Here is a 24,281-nt window from a genome sequence, read left to right on the forward strand (position 1 = left end):
AGAAAGCGGACGAGGCCGAACCCGCTGGCTCCTCTGTTGGGCCTGTGAAGCACATCTGGGTCCTCTCGGCAGCCACGAGGCAGGCGCCGGCCCCGATCTATGGTTGGGCAGCCTCTTTGGTCATTAGGTGTGGGGGGATCCCGCACAGGGACGCCTGAGCCCAGGCCTGAGCTGTCCCGCTGTGAGTGCGGCCTAGGCCCCAAGCAGAACAGAACCTGATGTGCGGGGCGGAGGGCCACCAAGACAGGTGCTCTGGTGGAGCACACTCAGGCCTGGCAGGAGAAGACAAGGGCCACTCTCCTTGAGAAGAGGACGGCAGACAATGAGGAGGATGAAACGAGCACGACATCTACAGACAGATGTCTTCCACCCATTGCGCCCCCTCCGAAGGGCTCTTTCTCATCCTCCAAGTCAGCACCGTGCCTCCAAGTGATGCCAACAGTCCCTAGCAATTCCCTTTGGAAAAAATGTTCCATAAGAAATGCATGTATTATTCCCTGTGCAAGGTTCCAGAAACCTGCCTTCCTTTATTATGTGGACTTGACATTTATTTAAAGGAAAAGTACAAGCGGTCACAGAAACGGTAGGCTGCCCACGCCAGCAGCGCTCACCTCCTGAAACAGCGACGACATCTCACAGACCAGACACGAGCTGGGGGTCTGCATCTCACACCGGTGCCTGTCGGAGAGGAAGAAGTCTCGCAGGAGCGGCGTGTGCGTGAGCGCCTGGACGATGCAGTTCATGAAGCAGGTGTTGCCAAGGTTGATCAGCCCCCGCAAACCTGGGCAGAATAAACTTGAGTCTTCTTACAGGACAGACCGTCAGAGCCCCGGGGCAGGGACCATTTCCGTCCATCACCATGAGGCCCCCCAAACCTACCCCAGCTACCCGCTTCCCCAGAGCACAGGTGTTCCAGAAGTTGGGGGAAGGGGGAATGATGAACGACTTATACAAGGGCTTAAGGAGAACCGTGCTATGAAATCCAGCTGTTTACATCGACTTTTAAACCCAGAGAAGCCAGCCTTCCTGGCAGAACAAACCACTGCTCGGGGCGCTGTCACCCACCTACCTATGGTGCAGTTGGAGGTGATCTTTCGCCTTTTCGGGTTGTGTTTCAGCAGTTCAAGCTCCCGTTTGGTGGGTTCCCAAGTTGAAAACTTCTCCCCAACGCCTAAGTAGATGGAAAACAGTTCCCGGTGCCATGAGCTCAGTTTTCATCAAGTGTTTGTAAATAAAAGCGATGGTGATAGAATACTTATCAGCTTGTATTTCAAAGAGGGGCAGCCACAACACGAGGTCTTTGTTGAACCGTATTATATTGCAACGGGCTAAAAACACTTAGGAGGAGTTTCTTTTAGAAAATGTGTGGTGGGGCGCCTGGGTGGCTCAGTCGGTTAAGCGTCTGCCTTCGGCTCAGGTCATGATCCCAGGGTCCTGGAATCAAGACCCACATCGGGCTCCCAGCTCTGTGGGGGGACTGCTTCTCCCTCTGCCCCTCTCCCACTCATGCTCTTGCTCTCTCTCTCTCTCAAATAAATAAATTCTTTAAAAAAAAAAAAAAAAACGTGTGGTGAATAAGCGGTTTCCTGTGAGAAAGGCAACACCTCCAATTAACGCTACCGTAACGCTAATGCCAAGATGGGGATTTTTTGCAAAGCCTTTAATCCCTGAGTAGCGAGACTGCACCAGACCCGGCGGCAGATGCTACACTTGGCACTGAGATGAGGGGTCTCCCGTGAAAGAGTGAAAGCACAGGGAGAAAACGCACTCGCTGAAAGTTTGAAAATACATCGTGTTGAACAGCTGTACCCACAAAAGATTTATACCACAGACAATGGTGCAGATGCTAATTGTCACAATTCATCTTAATACCTACTTGTTCCATGTAACTTAAAATTTCTGCAAAATTCAATGACCTTTAAAAGACATACTATCTCACTGACACCTGGAGTTGTAGAATTATTTTATTTTATTAAGATTTTATTTATTTATTCATGAGAGAGAGAGAGAGAGAGAGAGAGGCAGAGGGAGAAGCAGGCTCCCAAGGAGCAGGGAGCCTGATGCGGGACTCGATCCCAGGACCCTGAGATCATGACCTGAGCCGAAGGGAGACACTTAACCATCTGAGCCATGCAGGCGCCCTGTAGAATGATTTTAGAAGAGTTGTTTTATTCTGGGCCATGCATTTCTTAGCTCCTGTGGGTGAAATGTTCTTCCCAGAGAAATAATATATTCAGACTTAGTTGCAATGTTACTAAATTTTTGAGGGAGAAAAGAATAGGAAGTTGGTTAAAGAGCCTGTTCTCCAGAAAAGATGTGTTACATACAAACAATTCTGATCACAGAGAATTGTTTCTATTGTTCCATTCTCAAAAAACAGGGTTGTTTGAAAGCAGAGCTATTAAGGCCAAAAAGTGTAAAGCAGATACTGGGTTTCTATGTTCTCTCTGTAAACAGTGAAAGCTCTGCTCACTGAGTGATGCTCACTAGTCAAGTGGAGTAAACTATACCTCCTACTGTTGTAACCCTTTCACTGTTACAGCATCTGCTGGAAATGAAAACTAAAAAAAATCAAGGAAACAAAAAAAGAAAGAAAGAATAGGGAAAACAGCCGCATATTGTTGTGTGTATCCCAGACTACGCATCCCATGAAGGCACGTGTGAGCACAGGGAAGTGACAGCACCGGAGAACCCCACGCTGGGACCAGAAAACACATAGTGGTCCCCACCCCTGGTTCCTGGCACAAAGCTCCTCAAACCCTTATGATTTCCTAAGTGCTAAGAGCACTTATTATTCTAAAGAGTGCTAAGAGCACTCTTTATTCTAATGAGGTGACTCCCAGTGGGCTCCTGGAGGGGGCTGGTTGCCAGAGAGACCACACCATGAGGAGAAGCTTGGCATTTTCAGCCCTCCTCCCCTGGCCCCCTGCAGAGGGCGCCTGCCCACCTGTCTGGCCAGTCACCTCACCTGCTTCTCCCGGATCCTCAACTGGCACCTACAGGGGGAAGCAAGCAGCTGTGAGGGTTCTTCCCACCAAATCAAGACCCAACCTGCAAAAACCCAGAGGCTATCCTATCTCCCGACCCTGACTTTCTCCCTAGATATTGATCTTTCTCTTGATAAGCCCTGCCCTTGACAGACACGAGGGAATGCACGAGTAGGAGCCAAAGCAGGCACGTAAATCTAGGCAAAACCAAACCTTGCATTTTCCAAGCTTTCCGTTGCTCCTCTTTGGCAATGATTTCCATGTCTTTGTCATATATGTAGTCCTGACACAAAAAGCAGTAGATCCCTCCATACATAAGCTCTATGGCTGAAAAGAGAAAGGGGAAAAGAGAGACCAAATTGAATTAAAAACTTTAAGGTAACGCTTAATATGGCCACAAATGAAACATCTAAGTGTTTTAGATATTTTACTGTTTCCACCATTCCCCTACTCTCAAACCATAGAAACCTCTATTTATAAAAGGATTTTACCTCCCACTTCAGACTTTTATCCTAAGCAAGTGAGGTATGTGTACTTTCCCTGGAAGCTCAGGACTTTCGAGGCTGAGGAATCTGAGAATGAGAGGCGTCACATCCATATTTTACAAAGGACCTCAAGTATCAGGATGCTCTATTCTCTGAAAAGAGTGGTATTTAAAACAAGGAAGGGGCACCTGGGTGGCTCAGCCAGTTAAGCGTCTGCCTTGGGTTCAACCCCCCCCACCCCGGGCTTGTGCTCATCTTCTCTCTCAAAAAAAAAAAAGGGGGGGGGGAACTGTCATAGAGTATGATCAGCTCAGAAGGATTCTTAGCCACCTGACATGCATAACTGTGTTTTACTACATCTAGAATTCCTGATATGATTACAAAAAGGAATGCCACAGCTATTTGCCTACTCTTACTTTGACAGTGGTAAAATATCCTCTACCCAGGCAATCTTCACTTCTTGACCCACAGAGCTGACTCCTGCCCACCTGTGAGTGGCTCTTATGCATTTTCTCAACTGCATCATCTATAAAAACTGGCTCTTAGTTACTTCATTAGAAAGTAAGATAAAATCCTTTAATTTAAGCACCTGGAAGAAAGGTGTCTCAATTCAACAATTAAAAAGAATTTTTTTTCTGGCTCGGGTTCACCAAGCAATAGAAGATGTCTGAGAGGCAATGCAGCATAAAGAGCACAGATTTAGAATAACTGGGATTAAGCCCGGCTCTGCCGCTTACTAGTTACGCACCTCTGATAAGTTACTCCACTTCCCCGAGCCTCAGCTTCCCCTTTGGTAATAGTGATGGTAACAGCACTAAGAGTTCACAGGTTTGTGTGGTGATTTTGTAACTTTACAGTACACCTAGTGCGTGGTAATGTCTTCATACATCACAGTTTGTATCGTATTCCGGGTCTTCAGTTGCCAGGACACATCAGTAATATTGTGGGGGATCTTTAAAGTCCTCTAAAGCAGATGTATTAAAGCTCAATTGAAGAATCCCATACCTACCCCTTGCCTCTCACCCAAAACTGACAAAATTCCCACAAATTCTTTGAAAGTCGCCATCAAAGCTGCTGCAGAGAGCTTGGCTGCCCCTTGGCACCACGTATGCCTTGAATGGGAGAGTTCCTGGCATGGGATACCAAAGCCCGAGACAGACTACAATGAGGATGACAGGAATTTTCAGGAAAGCAGAGGCATTCAATAAAAAATATGCCAAGCAAGTTACACAGCGGGCTCTGAGGAGCTCAATGGGGAGTCTGCGTGAGATTCTCTCTTTCCCTCTCCGTCTGCCCCTCCCCCCTTCTCTCTAATAAATAAATAAAATCTTTAAAAAAAAAAAAGAACTGGATCTTCCTCCCATTTCAAGGTTTTGTTTCTGAAAGCAAACTTTCTAAAATTTATGCTTTCTAGCAAAAGTAGACGCAGAGTTTATCAGTCAGGTGGACGAAATGAATAAATTTCTGAAGTGATTTTTATAGATGACTCTGGGTAATAGCAAGATTCTTCAGAGAGCTTTTTTAAGTGTAAATAGATTTCCAATTTTCCATAACCCTTTAACCCCATGAAATCACAGACCAGGAAAAACAGCAGAGCGGCCTACGTGGGTCTGGTCTGAGATGCAGACATGGCAGGAATACTCTTCATTTATATTGTGAAAGCACATATCTACATTAAGTAAATGCTAGATAATTTTGTCACATCCATACTGTCCCAAGCAGTGTCTTTTCCGTCTGGTTAGCCAATTTAAGAGATCACTGATGACCTCATTCCTCCGTGGGACATAATTCATGAGAATACCTTCGGCAGCATTAGCTCTCTTTCCAAAAAGGCCAACCAGCTCATCACCACAACTTGAGTACCTCGTTCCAAGCAGGCTTTTTACGAGCGCTTGCTGTGAGTTCTTAGTTACGAGTGTGGCAGTCCAAGAGGGATGACTCAGTTAGTACATTCCATTTCTACTACCAAAAAAGGCCTAAAAAGATCTTTAACTGGAATCACTGAGCCCCCATGAAGTTTCTTTGGCTTGGACCTTTTGAAAGTGATTTTCTTAAGGACAACCTAACAACTTCACCATCACTGAAAATATTATTCTGAAGGAGAGAAACATTTAAGGCACACAGTTAGAAATAAAGCCAAGGACAAAACTTTTGCTTTATGTAACTTCCAGAATGTGTGACAGCTGGAACTTGTAAGTATAAGAAACATAAATTTATCTTGACGCCACAGTGCCGTTAGCCTTTTCACGACTCTGTGTTATCGAGAACAGTGAAAATCCATTATAGAAAGCGACAGAAACCACCCAGCTGGGCTGTCAGCCATGCTGACATCAATAACCCAACCCTGCATCTAAGATCTCTCTTGGTGAATTTTTGCCTCAATGAGGGGAAGAAGGCTCTGAGGTTGCATTAAAGAAAGAGCTGAACAGTGGGCCTTCGTTAATTGATCATTTCAGGTTACATAAAATACTAACTAACTTCAACTCCAGTGCCTGAAGGCAGGCTAGGTGCATGATCCCTTGGAGTCCTGTGTATCTCACTGCCCCCGGACTTCCACAAGGATTTCGGACCGGACCCTGGGAAGAGTGGTGCTGGGAGCCGCAGGCCAGGGAACAGGGGGCTGCTGGGCCAGGGAGACGCGTCGGAGGGCGCCTTACCCAGGTTGTGCCGCTTGGACTTGGCGTGCTCGTGGATATGCTTCTTTGTGAAGCAGCCAAAGAAGACACAGTGTAGGCAGGAGTGAAGCCTGTTCAGGTGGACGCCACAAACGTGACAGACGCACGACTTCGCCTGAAATTGAGAGCAGAGAATTAGAAACCAGGCGTTCCCGGACAGAAAGTGGTCAAGCGAAGCGATCCACAACCGACACGGCAGGGGGAGGAAGGGACATCACAGGGTATCATGGGTCTCACTCAACGAGATCTCTTTGTAATCCTTTCAACTGCTCCAAAAGGTACTCTTGGCTCATTTGGCTCAGAACTAGCTCCACGTAAGAAAGCTCAAGCCCACAGTCGCAGCTACCAAAACCCGGAAGTGGCTCAGATGTTTACCACGTGAGCCTTAGGAGCCCTCAGTCTCCCGCTCGGTCCCGACGGGGTGCTGCCCACCCCCTAGTCTCCTTCCCCATCCCACACCAGGAGCTCACAGCCTAGCCACCCTTCCCGTGGACATCACTGTACGTTTGCGATCCCAGGTCACAGGACCACAGCCAATTTACAAGCCATCATCAACCAGCAGAGAGGGACATGAGTCAAAGTGATACAGAGGAACAAGAAAAAGTTTGATGCCAAGAGTTAGACCACAGAAACCTAAAATTTTAATCTCAGTCACTGCGAGCAGTGATAATTCTTACACACCCCAACCACCCAAGACCACCACTGTTTTCTAGCCCAATATGACCTCTGCACTGCAGCAGTGACTATAAACTCCCTGCAGATCATCAAATTGAATTTCCAGCCTCTGAGAGGACACCATGGTGTCGGATTTTCTTCTGCGGTGATGGGTGGGCAGGAAGCAGGGGGATGAAGGCCAGGAGGAAATAAACAGGGTACGGGGAAGGGAAGGTTAAGACAGAAAGGGCTGCCAACACGAACATTGCAACCCCCCGCTGCATGCACTCTAGACGCTGGTGCCGCGGGCCTTCAGATGATGTACCTCATTCAATGCTCACAACCACCCACTGGGGAAGGTTCTGGGCTCTTCTGACATATGAAGAGTTACTTAGGTGTATATATGCTTGTGACCTTTGGGTGGGTGGGTGGGTGTGTGTGTGACACAGTTAGAATGGGGACTAGGACGTGCCTAACCCCAGGAGGCCCCTCAGCCTGGAGGCAGCCCCTCCTAAGCTTCACTCTGCACACACAAGATCAAATCAAGTGCCAAGCCCAGGGGTGACAGGCTGTGCATTCACCTAGAGTGGGGGGCATGGAGGGAGGAGAGGCTCTGGGGACCGGGCTCAAACCATATTTACATAAAACACAAATCATCGTTTTCACCTAGATGGTAACTGCCTAAAGGGAAGCTGTGTGGGGACACTGATAACTCTGTCAGCCTCCAGAGGAGGAAGAACTGGTGCAGAGGAGTTGGCCAGGGAGGGTACAGGGCCATATGCTCCTCAAAGACAAGAGAGCCCTGCGGCCACAGCCCAGAAGACAAAATAGACAAGCTCCTCTCCCTGGCCCACCCCCACCTCGTGCACTCTCATGCTCTCGCTCTCTCTCTCAAATAAACAAATCTTTAAAACAAAAACAAAAATAAATGCCGCCGTAGTATAAATAGTTGTATCATCTATTGATTCTTCTAGTGATAAATCCAAGAAATTAAGTAACTGTAATTGCTTTTAGGAATACAGGGGACATTTCTAAATTACATATACAGTTGTATTTGATGTAAGCAAATGATACTTTCAGGTATCATGGAAAATTTCCCTTTGGCTATAAATATTGTAAGCAACAGATTCCTGAAGATTTGTAGTAACCACCACGAGCTAGACTCCATTTACTATTCACTACAGTTACAAAGAATGGGAAAAGATTAAGAGGTGTCCTTTATTTTTAATCACTCAGGATATTTTTAAATTTTTTTTTAAGATTTTATTTATTTATATTCCAGAGAGAAAGAGAGAGTATGCACAAGCAGGCAGAGGGAGAGGGAGAAGCTGGCTCCCTGCTGAGCAAGGACCGTGGGATCATGACCTGAGCCAAAGGCAGTCGCTTAACCAACTGAGCCATCCAGGCGCCCCAGTCAGGATATTTTAAAGGCATTAAAATGGCATAAAGGCCATTTTTTAAGGCATATTTTAAAGGCATTAAATGGCATATTTTAAAGGCATTAAAATGGCATAAAGGCCATTATGCCTTTATGGCATAATTCAAAATTATGGCATAATTTAAAATTTAAAAGGAGCAACAACCACGCCTGACTGAGGACGACTGGAGAAATCAGAAAAGTCTGTATACAATTTCTGCTCAAATTCTACGGAATTCTATAGAATGTTTCTTACAAGGCGTATGACTTCAATTCATATGGAGAAAAGAAAATGAACCCAAAGTGGGAAGACCTGCTCTTCCAAAGAACAAGAAGGACCTAACTTCCTCCTCCGGGCGACCTCGCTCAAGTGTGTAACCCCCAGGACGCTACCTGGAGGCGGTGTCACACCCACCACTGAAGGTGTTACTGAGTGGATGGGTCCAACAGCTGCGAGACCAGTTCCCTCAGAGTAACGAAGCAGCCAGCGACGGCCAAGAGACACTAAGCAGAAAGCAGCATCTGTCTCGGACGGTGTCTTGTGTAATTTCTATCAGCACTATCCCAGAGAAGGTTCTACGATGCTGCAAGTGTTGTGGGTCTGCACTGTCCATTACAGCGGTCATTACCGAGAAGTGACTCGGGCAGCCAAGAAACTGGGTTTTTTGTTCTATTTCATAGTAATTACAAACAGCACACGTGGCTAGTGACTGGAGTGCTGGACAGCACAGTTCTAGATCCTAAATGGAGCAACGACTGACTTACACGAGGAGTTCTGTCTCCTGAGCTCATTTAGCCCCGAAGCTGAAGCACAGAAACTAGAGCAGCTCGAAATAACCCTGGACACCCTAGGAAACGGTACACGTGATACCGACATTTGTAGGTCTGACACCAAGTCTCAGGATGCTAAAACAAAGGCAAGTGATTAGTACTGCCAAGTACTAGTGAAAAGAATTAGGTAGATGTCAACTACTTATGAAAGCCAGCTGCTGACTTCCAGTTAATTCTTTAAAGATCTCGCAACCAGTTGTAGGCAATCCGGTGACCCACTGAGCATCTGTTACAGGGCAGAGGAGCGGGTCCAATTCCGGTTTCCACAACTCTCGCTGTGGGATCGAACAAGTTACACGGTTCTCTTTGCCTCGGTTTCCTGACTTTTATTTATTTTATTTCTTATTATTTTTTTTAATTTATTTATTTTTTTCAAGATTTTATTTATTTATTTGAGAGAGAGAATGAGAGAGAGAGCACATGAGAGGGGGGAGGGTCAGAGGGAGAAGCAGACTCCCTGTCGAGCAGGGAGCCCGATGCGGGACTCGATCCCGAGACTCCAGGATCATGATCTGAGCCGAAGGCAGTCACTTAACCAACTGAGCCACCCAGGCGCCCCGGTTTCCTGACTTTTAAATGTGGACACATTTCTACCTCATGCGACTACTACGAGGATTAAATGGCTGCCTTTTAATGTACTGAGGACAGTGCCTGTACTTGTCAGGATCTGTAGTGGGCTGACCGTCGCTCCCCAAAAGGTGTGTCCCCATCTTAATCCCCAGAACCTGAGAATGTTACCTTAGGTGGAAAATTCTGCAAATGTAGTTAAGTTCAGGGTGTCGAGATGAGATTACACTTGATTATCTGGGTGGGCCCTAAATGCCATCCTGAGTGTCCTTGGGAGGGTCACAAAGACCTTGGACAAGGGAATGAAGGCCAGGTGAAGGAGGCAGAAACTGGACGGTGGGGGCCTACAGCAGGAACAGGCCAGAACTGTTCCTCCCTTCGAGCCTCTGGAGGGCCGTGGTTCTGCCAACACCAGACTGCGGGCTTTTGACCTCCAGAACTTGTTGTAAAACCCCCAGTTTGTGGTCACTTGTGAAAGCAGCCACAGGAAAGAATACAGAGTTCACGTTAGCTATTACTATCCTAACCCCCTCCCACTGACATGGAAAAGGTAGGACACCCTTGCACCACCCACTACTGGTCTGAGTGGGCCAGGGAGAGGCACAGGGGTGGCTGCTTTCTGGAGTGGCTGGTCGCAGCAGGGACGGCAAGGTTCCTCCCTCACCTTCCTGGATGGGCAGAGGCAGCGGAATTATGGAGGCTGGTGGGGGTTCCAGGAAACTCAACCCAGAGTCTACTGCTCCTGGAGCCCTTGCAATGATTTCTGTATTAAATCCCTTTCTCCCATAAATTAATTCAAGTAGATTCAGTAGGCTGCAAGGAAATCCGAAACACAGCTAGGATTTTTATTGATAGGAAAAGCAGACAGGGGTCAATAATTTAACAGTTCTGTTTGCATCCACTTGGATGAAGCCAGAGAGGATTATGCTAAGTGAAATAAGTCAGTCAAAAAAAGACAAATACCCTATGATTTCATTCACGTGTGGAATTTAAGAAACAAAACAAACGAGCAAAGGGCGTGGGGGAGGGGGGCAAACCAAGAAACAGACTTGCAAGTACAGAGAACAAACTGGTGGTCACCAGAGGAATGGTGGGTGGGGGAGATGGGGATGAGAGGGGCACTTGTGAAAAGCATGGGAGTTGTATGAAGTGTTGCCTCACTATATTATACACCTGAAACTAGTATTACGCTGTATGTTAACTAACTGGAATTTAAATAAAAACTTAAAAAAAATAAACAGTTCTGATTTTACATAATTCAAGAAATGCACAGAAAGTCCATTCATTCGAGGCCCCAATACTAACAATATTTCCTTGGATACCCTAATCTCTACGATCTTTCTCACACCCTCCTCCCCATACCAAGAAGGATGGGGCAGGGGCAGAAGAGGCACATGAGTCAGAGATGACTCAGTTGTATGGTGAATTCTGAGTCTAGCTTAAAGCAAGTGACAACCATGAGATGGCACCTTGAGAGCTAATGCACGACTTCCCACCACCACTGATCTATTAACATCTGACAACTGTAAGAAGGTAAGTTTAATTGTTTTTCATTCTCTTTGATGACTTTTTCAAGGGTTCAAAATACTTTTCTACCATCAGGGACTCTGACATAAGCAAAGGGACAGGAATAAACATTCCATTTTCTACATGAACTGAGGCACCAAAAGGCAAAGACTTAACTGAAATCAAACAATCTCCTCAGACTTCCCAGCCTCAGAAAGCCACACTCAGGTCTTTGACTCTCTCAACTCAAATAGATCTATTTAGCCCAACTCCCTCGAGGTACAGAAGTGAGAATTACAGTAAGTGTGATAGAAGAAATACATATTTTGGTCTTCCCAATTCCAAGCACAAAGCCCTTAAAACCCTTGAATTTCGAAGTGATCTGATTGATAAAGGTATCTTTTATTATTCACAAGTTCCTTTCAACCATGTCTAAATTTATGTTACTGAGATATTTTTGAAAAGCTTCTGGATAGCCTCAGGATGGGGTCTGGGTGCCAGGGAACCAACCATGTGATCAGAGGGTTGGAACTTTCTGCCCCACCCCAACCTCCACCAATTGCCAATGATTTAATCAATCATGCCTCTGTAGTGTCTAATCAGTGTCTGTTTAATCATAACTATGTAATGAAGCCCTAATGAAAATGCTAAAAGACAGGGTCCAGAGGGCTTCTGGGTTGGTTAATGCATCCATGTGATGTGGAAAACAAAGGCAGAAGAAAAATTATTAAATTTCCTTACTTGTTACAGCCCACTGACAAGTTCCTTGAAACAGAGTGACATTCCTCTAGGAACTTAAGTGCCTCGATGTTAATACTTTGCTAAGGGTAAAAGGCAATCTTAGCCCGACCCCCAGGATCCTGTAAGTCTACTTTAACATATAAAAATTCCTTTGGAGGCGCCTGGGTGGCTCGTCGGTTAAGCAGCTGCCTTCAAGCTCAGGTCATGATCTCAGGGTCCTGGGATTGGGGATCCTGTCGCGCTCCCTGCTCAGCGGGGGGTCTGCTTCTCCCTTTCCCTCTGACCCTCCCCTTCCCTCTGCTCAAGTGCACTCTCTCTCAAATAAATAAATAAAAAATCTTTAAAAAAATTCCTTTGGGGGGCGCCTGGGTGGCTCAGTTGGTTAAGCAACTGCCTTCGGCTCAGGTCATGATCCTGGAGTCCCGGGATGGAGTCCCACATCAGGCTTCCTGCTCAGCAAGAAGTCTGCTTCTCCCTCTGACCCTCCTCTCTCTCATGCTCTCTCTCTCTCATTCTCTCTCCCTCAAAATAAAAATAAAATCTTAAAAAAAAAAAAAATTCCTTTGGAAACTTCCTTTACTTCTACTCCCCCAGATATATGTTGGCAATCATCCCCCAAGCATATGACCCACAGATATATATCTGAAGGGTCTCATGACTAAGGTTTTATTAGACAGTAACAAATAACCTTTTCCTAACAATAGCTAGCCCCCTCAAGGTCCTGGAAACCTTGCTTCCAAAATTCCTTAAGAGACTTAGGCTGTGCCTAACTCCATCCCCCAACTCGAAAGTATATAATGGGCCACTCCTCATGACTCCGGTGCAGCTCTTTCAGCCCATGGTCCTGTCCCAGAGCTTTAGTGAAATCACCTTTCTGCACCAAAGAGGTCTCAAGAATTCTTTCTTGGCCATCAGCTTCAAACCCTAACATCTTTCCTACATCATATGCACCGCGAGTGTGGTGCACCCTGACTCCACTGGGACAAAGCTCCTGTGCCCAGGGCTCTCCCAGACCCCATCCTATGTACCTCTTCATCTGACTGTTCACCTGTACACTTTATCTTTTATAATAAATTGGTAAACGTAAGTAAAGGTTTCCCTGAGTTTTGTGAACTATTTTAACAAGTTACCGAACCTGAAAAAGGGGTCCTAATCAGGTGCAAGCCCGGGTGCCAATCTGGACTTGTGACTGGTGTCTAAAGTAGGAGTAGTGCTCTTGGACTGAACCCTTAACCTATACAATCTTACACTGGCTCCAGGAAGTGTCCAAGTTGAGTCTAATCTGTACGACATATGGCCACTGTCTGCCGAGATTAGAGAATTACTTGGTGGTGATGTAAAACATTCCAGAATAATTTAGTGGGAGCACAAACTTCAGACTCAAAGTAACCTAATTTCAAGGCCCAGACTTGGTGTTCACGATAAGTGCCCTTGGATAGGTTAGGCGACTTACCTGCCACGCTTACCTAAAACGTGTATTACGAGTACCAAAATCAAGTGAAATTATGTTTGAAAAATGCTTTATAAAATATAAAACGCTATGTAAATTAAAGCGTATTATCATAAATGAGAAATGAGTGACACTCAAGAGAGACTGGGGGACCTGTGCAGGTCACACTTTTGGGCAGAAGCAAAGGCAAAATCCCCATGGTACTGACTGCCTTGGGCTACCCTTTTTTTCCCCCTGGGGCTATTCTCAATTTAAATTCTACATCACCTCCCAACTGTCAGTTGTCAATGTGTATAGGGAGTGATCAGATTCTCCTAAACCCTCATTTTAACCTGCTCTTTCCACCTTATTCCCCAAAGCATTTTACCAGAGCTGCTAACAATAATAAAAGCTACTGATTCTGGTTTAATTTCACTCTCTGCTGCAGGTACCAGTCAACATAAGATGAGAGGAAAGAAACAAACCTCAAAGATCTGTTAAGGTAGGTCATTTCAGTCCCTGAAAACCGAGTTTACATACTTCCTATTTAATCTTCTTAACTTTCACAGCACAAAGGGCAAACCATAATATATGCCAACCTGTAAATAATTGGTTAGGCAGTCAGAGGATGCAAGGATGCAGTGCAGACCAGGACAAAAGAATCTGACTGTATTACAAATAAATGTATGCGATAATGCCCACGTATGCAGAGGGTATGGGACAACTTGCCTAAGTAACTTGGAAATGAGTGGAGGGTGTAAAACGCCAGGCAAAAGGAGCCACGGGAAAGCCAGGTGGTAACACTGCTTACCCGAGGAGGGGCAGAGTAACAATTCTGAAACCGCTGTTGGAGGGGAAAATTTTTCCTCTACCCTTCAAGATTCTTCCAGCTAGTCTAAGATTTAAATTGACATGAGATAGAATAACCAAAGAAAAAGAACCAAAGTTTAATTATGTGCACTGCACGTGGAGACCAATACTGACATTAAGACCCAAAGAAATGACAAAAGCTGGCAAAGAGACAATAAATCACAGAGGAATTGACAGGACAAAAACTTATGTTCAGGAGCTTCAATTATTAAGGAATTAAACACAGATTTTGGGCTGGGCCGTAAACTGGTAAGAAAGTAATAAAGGTCATACAGCTTTCTCGGTTCTAAATTCCCTATCTCTGCCAGAGTGTTCTTTCGTGGGCTGTTTTTAAGGAACTTTTAATTCAGAATAGACAATATGCCAAAGTGTCACATTTGGGGGCAGACTATCCTTGGTCTGGAGTCTGAGATCCGTCCCTTGAGTTTGCTTTATACAAGCAAACTGAAATTAAACAGTTAAGTACATAGATGGTGGGTACGTTTTATCTGTTGGACAGAGAAGTTACAGATAAGCAAGAAAAGGCTAGAACGACCCATGTAGTATTGGATTAGAGTTGGAGACATCACTATGAACTCAGGTATAGTTTAATAAGGGTGGAGATGAACCACCATAGACTTGTGTGTACATGAATTGGCATATACACGTCGGTTTCTTGGCTCTGTCCCCTGAGGGCTGAGAAGCCACATCACTGGTATCAACAAGCACAGCCACTGCCCAAACCATATTTTCTAACTCTATTCTCCAATAAAAGGACTAGGGCCCCTTGGAGAAATGGTAGATTCTAAGACCAGGGCAGAAAATATACAATATAAGCCTAGAAACTCACAGTACCAGAAAGTAAGGAAGTCCTCAAAAACAACAATAAACCAAACAAAAATTGGTAAGGGTATGCCCAAGTGACAGGGAAGACAACCGGAAGAGCTCCCACTGGCTAAAGCTGGAGAGTCTGAGCAACAAAACAGAATACTGGATTATAACCCATAGTATAAAATACCTGTAAATCCATACTGATACAAAAGATTGAATAAATACTAAGTGAGTGGGAAAGGACAAATATTTCCTATAGAAAAATTCCAAATAATCTGGATACTCTGGCCTCAAGGACGCAGAGCGTTAACTGCCCTCTCCTTACATGTGACCTGTGCAGAGTGACTCTGCTCCAAATAGGACAGTATGGAAAGGAGGGAAAAAGAGCCACTTTACTGTAGAACAGCCTCACAACCACACGGTCAAGCTTTCCACCAACAGTCCTAAGTCGTGTTGACCCCATCACCCTTGACAGGGCTTGGTAAGGGCACTTCACCTCTCTGGCCTTCCCAAAAGCCATAACCACAGCTCCATGAGAAAAACATCAGACAAGCCCAAATTGAGGGGCGTCCTATAAAATACCTGAGCAATTTGCCTCAAAACTGCTAAGGTCATCAAAAAGAAGGAAAGTCTGAGAAAATGTCACTATCCAGAGGAGCCTACGGAGACATGACAACTACATGTAATGTGGAATCCTGGATGGGATCCTGAGAAAGAAAAAGGAGGTTAGGGAAAAACTAATGGGATCTGAATGAAGTATGACTTTCAGTTAATAACAATGTATCAAGTTTTGTCATTGGTTGTGACAAAAGGTACCACGGTAACAGTAAAAGGTTAACAATCAGGGAGACGGGGGGAGGGGGGGGTCTGAAGAAAATGGGTGGATTGTATCAAAGATGGACTGTATCAATGCTGACATCCTGGTTGTTAATATTTCATTACAGTTTGCAAGATGTTACCATTGGCGGAAACTGCGTAAAGGGTACAGAGATGTCTGTGTTATTTTTTACAACAGCATGTCAATCTACGATTATCTCAAAAGAAAAATTTTTTCCATTCTGGACCTTTTACTTGGAAAGACCTGTCCCCTGCTTAGTATGAATGGTGTTATGTTTTGCTGTAAGGATTTGAGATTCAACGCATCAATAAATAAAGCAAAAGTTAATTCCTCAAGAGAATAAAGTTTGAAAAGAAAAAAGTTTACTTAAAAAAAAAAAAAGACATATCCAAAAAATGAACTGAACTTAAAAAAACAAAAACACAAAACCCGAAGTGGGCCCAACAGCATTCTCAACGTCACGGTGTAAGCACCGGGCTGAGTCAATGACCTGTGTCAACGGTGAAGCCAGCGACACATGCAAGCTCATGGCTCTCGGTTTATGATCTACCAGTGTGTCCTGTTGATCCAAGTACTCTGTCTAAAGCCAGTAACAGAACTGTCTTCCCCCAATGATGATTTCTACTAAACAGTTCAAAGGAATCAGAGATTCATTCAGATCTCAAGGGACGGATCTCAGACTCCAGAACTACAGCAGCACTTATAAAGAGATGACCAGTGCACAGCCCTGGACTAGTACGTCTTTTTCTAAAACACATGGCAAAGTAACCACTGACTCAACAGAAGCAGGACCATTTTCCTCCTGCAATAACTTCCCTTTCCACACAACAACCGAACACCTGAGCCACATTTCCACAACCCTGACTGTAAGAGCTACTCTCATCTGAGGCAAGTGTCCACAAGCTAACAACCTATATTTGTCGCTTTGTCAAGATTCAAAATGAAAGGGCATTACGCTTGTACTCTATGAAATTATACTACCTTAAACTTTCATGTGTCATACTTAGTTTTTGTATTTGTCTCCTTTTGGCTACCTCCCTCCCCATGTTTCTCCATAAATAAAAGTGCACTTTTCAAAGGCATCTCAGGGGGCGCCTGGGTGGCTCAGTTGGTTAAGCAACTGCCTTCGGCTCAGGTCATGATCCTGGAGTCCCTGGATCGAGTCCCGCATCTGGCTCGGTGCTCAGCAGGGAGTCTGCTTCTCCCTCTGATCCTCCCCCCTCTCATGCTCTCGCTCTCTGTCTCATTCTCTCTCTCAAATAAATAAATAAAATCTTTAAAAAATAAATAAATAAATAAATAAAAATAAAGGCATCTCAGGTTTGATGTCAAGTAGACAAATCATGTTCCAATCCCTCAGTAAAGGAAAACATATATTAAAATGACTTGCCTAAGATTATTCCTTCTTTAAACTGATTACCACACTTAAGTTACATAAATTCTTAGTAAATCCTACAAATTGAAAGCTTGAAAAAAGGGGAAAATAGACAACGCTCTTTGCATCCAATGGAATATTAACCGCACACAGCTCAACAGATCTATATGCATGGGCAACAAGTGAAAAATGGAAACAAGATACACAGCACGTATGTTTACATAAATAAAAACATGTAACTGTTTTATATGCAGATGTATTTATCTTCTTTTTTTTAAGATTTTATTTATTTATTTGACAGAGAGCACGCCAGCAGCAGGCAGAGAGAGAGGGAAAAGCAGGCTCCCTGCTGAGCAGGGAGCCTGATGTGGGGCCGGATCCCAGGACCCTGGTATCATGACCTGAGCCGAAGGCAGACGCTTAACCGACTAAACCACCCAGGTGCCCCTATAATTTTTTAAAAATCTGGAAGACCCAGGCAGCAAACATATCTTGACAGTGGTGGTGTGGGGCCAGAAATGACTCACCATATACATTCAATAAGCCTATTCGATAAGGTGTTTTATTTTTACACATTAAGAGTATGTTCAGGGCGGGCGCCTGGGTGGCTCAGATGGTTGAGCGTCTGCCTTTGGCTCGGGTCGTGAGCCCGGGGTTTTGGGATCAAGTCCCACACCGGGCTCCCTGCTCAGTGGGGAGCCTGCTTCTCCCTCTGCCTCTCTCTCTGTCTCTTATGAGTAAATAAATAAAACCTTTAAATATATATATATATATTCAGGGCACCTGGGTGGTTCAGTCGGTTAAGTGACCAACTCTTGGTTTCGGCTCAGGTCATGATCTCCTGGTTGTGGGAGCAAGCCCCACATTAGGCTCCATGCTCAGTGCAGAGTCTGCTTGAGACTCTCTCTCCCCCTCTCCTTCTGCCCCTCCCTCTGCTCTCATGAGTGCTCTCTCTCTAAAAAAAAAAAAAAAAAAATGCAAAAAAAGAGCGTATGTTCATATTGTCACTTATTTTAATTGTTATTTTTTAAATACACAGATTCATGTATTTTAATCTTCCTCAGTAAAACTGACCGACAATTAAGCATCTAGAATTATCTACGCATTCCTTTATGTATGTTCAGGCTCTAATTAGCCTATGTGTAAGAATTATCATTGGGCATCTACAAGTACTCTAAATTTTAAGGCAGATATTTGTAATCCGGCTTTGTGACACTTATTATTTAATGGCATTTTGACAATTAAGATTTCAATTCCTCCTTAATCGCAGGAAACAAACTGAGGGTTGCTGGAGTGGGGGGTGGGGTGGGAGGGATGGGGTGACTGGGTGATAAGACACTGGGGAGGCTATGTGCTCTGGGAAGCACTGTGAATTGTGCAAGACTACTGAATCTCAGATCTGTACCTCTGAAACAAATAATGCAATATATGTTAAGAAAAAAAAGAAAAAGAAGAAGGTAGCAGGAGGGGAAGAATGAGGGGGGGAAATCGGAGGGGTAGACGAACCATGAGAGACGACGGACTCTGAAAAACAAACAGGGTTCTAGAGGGGAGGGGGGTGGGAGGATGGGTTAGCCTGGTGGTGGGTATTGAGGAGGGCACATTCTGCATGGAGCACTGGGTGTTATGCACAAACAATGAATCATGGAACACTTCATCTAAAACTAATGATGTAATGTATGGGGATTAACATAAGAATAAAAAATAAATAAATAAAATAAAATAAAAAATTTAGCCTTTAAAAAAAAAAAGAAGAAGAAGAAGGTAGCAGGATGGGAAGAATGAAGGGGGGAAATCGGAGGGGTAGACGAACCATGAGAGACGATGGACTCTGAAAAACAAACTGAGGGTTCTAGAGGGGATGGGGGTGGGAGGATGGGTTAGCCTGGTGGTGGGTATTGAGGAGGGCACATTCTGCATGGAGCACTGGGTGTTATGCACAAACAATGAATCATGGAACACTTCATCTAAAACTAATGATGTAATGTATGGGGATTAACATAAGAATAAAAAAAAAAAAAAGGATTTCAATTCCTCAAGACAGAAACCCAGGGTTCAGAGTTGACTCTGGACTGAAGAGAGAATGAGAGTTCTAAAAAACAGGGAATCGTTCCACATTTAAATGGTGGTGTGAAGACCACAAACATCAAACAGAACTGTTAAAGTAAGGTATGACTACTGGATCTTAGAGCCCTCCCGCCTCTTATCTATCATTTCCCAGGTAAGTTTCCTCTCTAGCCCCTTTCTCAAACGAAATATTTCCCTAAGAATTTCTACCCAAAGGCTTGCTTCAGGCCCCAAATTTTGTGCCTCAGACAGAAACCTTCAAAAGCAGTTTACTGTCCTCCAGATTACTGACCAAACTAAACCAGAACCCATATTAATCCAAAATTACACTATGTTTGACAACTCTTCTTCCCTTGGAGCAAGGTATAGTTGGTAAGACTATTTACTACATCTATAAAGAAGGCCGTGTTTTGCTTTAAGATTTTATTTGTGAGAGAGAGAGCGAGCGCATGTACGTGCACAAGCAGGGGGAGGGGCAGGCAGAGGGAGAAGCAGGCTCCCTGCTGAGCAAGGAGCCCCATGTGGAACTCAATCCCATCCTGGGATCATGACCTGAGCTGAAGGTAGACGCTTAACACTGAGCCACCCAGGCTTCCCAAAAGGGCTGTGTTTTGAGGACAAGTTGCTGCAAAATTTTAGAGTCACAGAAACAGTTCAAAAAGAGGGGAGTGCAGGGCGCCTGGGTGGCTCAGTCGTTAAGGTCTGCCTTTGGCTCAGGTCATGGTCCCAGGGTCCTGGGATCGAGCCCTGCATCGGGCTCCCTGCTCCGTGGAAGGCCTGCTTCTCCCTCTCCCACTCCCCCTGCTTGTGCTCCCTCTCTCGCTGTGTCTCTCTCTGTCAAATAAATAAATCTTTAAAAAAAAAAGAGAGAGAAGTGATTATTTAAAAAATGTTCCCCGTCCTCCCAAGGTCTATATATTCAAATTACAGTGTAGACTTTGTTATGTCATAATAACCAGTAGCACTTAAAATCTTGATGTCTTCATTGTCAGTTTTTCACAAACCCTAAAATGGTAAGATATTTGCTATATTCAAGCAGAGTCCACTGTGGCAGCACTGAGTCCTAACTCACAGGAACATGGGAACATTTTTACATTCAGTAGTACACAAGTTTTACTGCAATTCAAGCCTATATTGGACAGAAAGTTATCAAATCTGATCACGTTCTTCTTACTCTGTGCCTAGCAAAAGAAGAATCAAAGGTGGATACAAAAACCATAACCGTTTTCTACTTAGAGAAAGCTCACCTGTTTATCCAGGGCTTTATTGAGATACCACCTCACACCAGTCAGGGCTTTATTTCTATGGTTACACTGTTGCTGAGACTTCAACCTCAAAAGGCACCTTTGTTTATTTAGGAAGATTATAATTTAAGTTGAAATATTTTTTTAAAAGATTTTATTTACTTATTTGACACAGAGAGAGAGACAGCGAGAGAGGGAACACAAGCAGGGGGAGTGGGAGAAGGAGAAGCAGGCTTCCCACTGACCAGGGAGCCAACTCGGGGCTCGACTCCAGGACCCTGGGATCATGACCTGAGCCGAAGGCAGATGTTTAATGACCCAGGCACCCCGTTAAGTTGAAATATTTTTACAGGAAACTTCATATTGTTAAAACCAAAATATATATATATATACCAAGCCTACATACAGATCTACTGAGAATCCTACTCACTGGGAAACATGTATTGTTCACTGTTAACCATGAGGGTTAAACCATTTGTCAAACCAACTCTTCCTTGGCTGGGCCACTAGAGAGTGCTAGACATGCAGTTAGACAGGACCCAAATGATACAAAAATGAACCTCCCCCCACCCCCCCCAAAATCTGGAGCAGAAAAGACGAAGGATATTAGGATTCCTGGCTGGTATACTACAAAAAGGTATTGCAACAGTGACAGACCTGCAATTTGAGGTAAGTATTTATCACCACCTCTTGTCTGTCAATAACTCAAGTTTTTGTAAGTGAATAATAGAGACGTGCTTCAACAGCTCCCAAACTAAGCAACTGACATTAAAGGATTAATCCAAGACATATAGCAAAAGAAAAAGTGATTCCTTACTTTAGGAAAGGAGACAAAGTTAATGATGTGTTAAACTTGACTCCTTCAGCTTTGTTAAAAATTTACAGGGGAAGGGGAGAGAGAAGATAAAAGCAGGGGATTCCTTAAGTAAGGAATCCAATGTGGAGAGGAACCTTACACACACCATATAAATCTCAACCACTAAACTAATGACATGGAGCAGTAACAAGATTATCACCTGAAGACCATCGCTTTCAACCAGGATATTTTTTCAGGAGCACACAATTCCATCAGCAAGAATCTCACTCTGATCCTAACAGAAATCATCTCTGACTTCAGTTCATCCTGAGAGGTAATGCTTCCCAACACCATCACTAATAAAAAGAAAGAAAACTGGTGCTTAACCCCTACAATCTCAGGGGATGTTAGTTTAAAAAAAAAAATTTTTTTTTAAAAAGCTACAAGGTGGAAAGAGCCTCAAACCTCCGAACCTCACTGAACTGCAAAATCGCGTTACACTGTAACAAGATTCATTCAGATAATACCGTTATTTTCCGATTTCCACATAATTAATAAGCCTAATGGGGCATTCATCTGAAAAAGATAACACTAAAGGTAATTTCCTCAACGTCTCACGGAGGTGATCAGTTTCTTACTAAAGCCTCCTAACGCAGAAGGCACGCCTCTGTCCCACCTTCCCGTCAAACCGATCTTTTCTTTTAAATCCACTCCTCCGTAGCTACAAGCGATTCTCCAAAACACATCGTGCTGATAACGAAATGGCCTTCCCAGATAGAGGTGCACAGTGGCTTGACTCGCTCCATTTCCAACTGCTCACCCCCTCCACCCACGTCCGTATCTGAAACGAGGCGGGACGATGCCGTCTCCCTGCATTCCTTCCTGCAGACCCTGGAGCCGGTGCGGTGTTCTGCCCAAGCACCACACCGTTGTAGCTTCATACTGACAACTCCCGGTCGAGACACACGGCTCAGTTTCCCTGACCCAGGTAAGCCTTAACGCACGCTCCAGATTAATGGGTGCTCAGCATGGTGGCAGGGGACGGACCCACAGCAGACCACCCAACAGGCCCCGGAGTCTTTGTCCCTTTTTAGTTTTCTGTCCTACGTCTGCTCTTTGCCCCCATCCCCGCCCCCGAACCCTTCCCTGCCCCGGAGGGTTCCTCGGTGAGGCCTGGCGCTGGAACCTGGGACACCTTCCTTCTCCGTACCAGGCTTCCATCGTTACCCCGGAGAAGAAAACCACCCGCTTCCCAGATCTGCGCTCGCCCACCTCCGGAACTGGACACGCCCCAAACCCCGCCCCTGCTCCGCCCCCACCCCCGCAGCGGAGGGGGAGGAAGACGGGGGAGGGGAAGAGAGGGGGCGGGAGGACCGAGGCGGAGGGGAAGGGGAGGGGGGAGGAGGAGGGTGGAAGGGGGGGGAGAAGGGAGGTGGGGAGGGAGGGGAAAAGAGGGGAGGGAGGGGAGGGGGGCAGGGGAGAGGGGGCAGGGAATAAGAAAGAAGAGCCCTCTCGGGGGCCCCCCCCCGCCGGCTAGCGTAGCCCGGGAGGGGTCCGCAGGGGGCTCACAAGCCCTCCCTTCCTTCTCCTCGCACCCCAACAGGGCCCAGAAGCCCCACACCACCCACTTGCTGGGCAACGCTGCAAAAAGAGGGGTCTCCCCCGGCTCCCAGCTCAGCCCGCAGTTTTCCGGGGGCAGAGGGGACTCGCACCTTGCGCTTGCGGGCCTCCGCCGTGCCGCTCCACACGAAGCACTGGTAGATGGCCCGCAGGTTCTGCTTCCAGTTGTCCACCTTGAAGCTGCTCAGGTGCGAGCAGCCCGGCGGCGTCACCACCAGCTCCGCGTCCATGGCCTCGCTCTCCGGCTCGGGCCGGGACACCATGGGGGGCAAGGCCCGGCCGCGCGCGGGGGGCGGCGAGGGGGACGAGGACGACGCCAGCGCGGCGCAGGGGGCTGCTCGGCGGCGCGCCCCGGCCGGCCGGGGAACGGGCGCCGGGAACAAAGCGCGGGCAGCCGCGGGGCCGGCGCACAAAGACCCGGCTGCGCGGACGCCAAGGAGGAGGCGGCGGCCAGCCAGGCACCGCCCGCGCTGCGCTCGCCCGGTTCGCGGAGCGCGGCGCGGGGCGGGGCGCGGAGGCCGCAGGCGGAGGTTACGTCATCCCCGGCCAGCCGCGGGCGCGGCACTGCGCAGGCTCCGGCCGCTCCCGGGCCCGCCCGTCCACGCCGCCGCCCCAGCCGCGCGCAGGCTCCGGGGCGATCGGCTGAGTGAGTGCTCGGCGGGGGCGTGGAGCCGACCAGGGTCCGCCCCCGCGCTTACGCCGGCGGTCGCCGGTCGGCCCGCGGCGGCCGCGGCGGTTGTCGCTAGCTGTCAGTACAGGTCGCCTGGTTCAGAGCTGCCCCCCGGGAAGCTGGCCACTTGCCATTCCCGGGCTCCCACGGAGAGCTGCGGAGGTGGGGGCCAGCCGAGGATTGGGTGACGCGGAGCGGCCTTCGGGGCACTGAGCCGGTTTGCACCGGCCTGAGCTCTGCCGCAAAGAGGCGGAGCGACGGGCTGGGCCTTGCAAATCCGTGCAGTCTCCCTTGGACGCCGGTCTGTGCTGACCCCCCAGCGTGGGCTTTCCCACCCTAGGCGGTGCCTCCCTGGCTCGCTGTCAGTGTTGTTGGCAACGGGAGTCCCTCATCTGGGACGCTGCAGGCCTCGCTCATCTTTGTGGCCTGTCTGGAAGTTGCTGGGCATTGAAATGATTAAGACCATGTCCTACTTTGAGAATCCCAGGATGGATGCCATGTGATTTCACTCACGCAGAATTGAAGAAACAAAAGAACAAAGGAAAAAACAAACAAACAAAACCCCAGACTCAAAAAAACAGAACAAACTGGTGGCTGTCCGAGGGAAGGTGGGTGGGTGCATAGGTGAAATAAAGGGGATTAAGAATGCACTTAAATTGATGAGCACTGAGAAATGTATAGAATTGTTGAATAATTATT

At 46.4% G+C, this 24,281-nt stretch overlaps 1 protein-coding gene across 1 annotated transcript in view; it reads right to left on the reverse strand.

The window, feature by feature from the left end:
* USP22 (ubiquitin specific peptidase 22) overlaps positions 1–23,391 on the reverse strand; it is a 40,167-nt gene extending 16,776 nt beyond the window's left edge. The window contains exons 1-5 of the mRNA XM_064583214.1: positions 23,005–23,391; positions 6,130–6,262; positions 3,201–3,314; positions 1,070–1,171; positions 612–781 (exon numbers count right to left, since the gene is read on the reverse strand). Of these exons, the coding sequence (XP_064439284.1) occupies positions 612–781; positions 1,070–1,171; positions 3,201–3,314; positions 6,130–6,262; positions 23,005–23,175 (690 nt within the window). The 5' untranslated portion in view covers positions 23,176–23,391. The remainder of the gene's footprint in view (positions 1–611; positions 782–1,069; positions 1,172–3,200; positions 3,315–6,129; positions 6,263–23,004) is intronic.
* Between the last annotated feature and the right edge of the window lie 890 nt (positions 23,392–24,281).

The sequence above is a fragment of the Mirounga angustirostris genome, unplaced genomic scaffold (genome assembly GCF_029215605.1).
Source record: "Mirounga angustirostris isolate CCGP_5_RB_7025 unplaced genomic scaffold, mMirAng1.0.hap1 SCAF_17, whole genome shotgun sequence".
Classification (NCBI taxonomy): Eukaryota; Metazoa; Chordata; class Mammalia; order Carnivora; family Phocidae; genus Mirounga; species Mirounga angustirostris.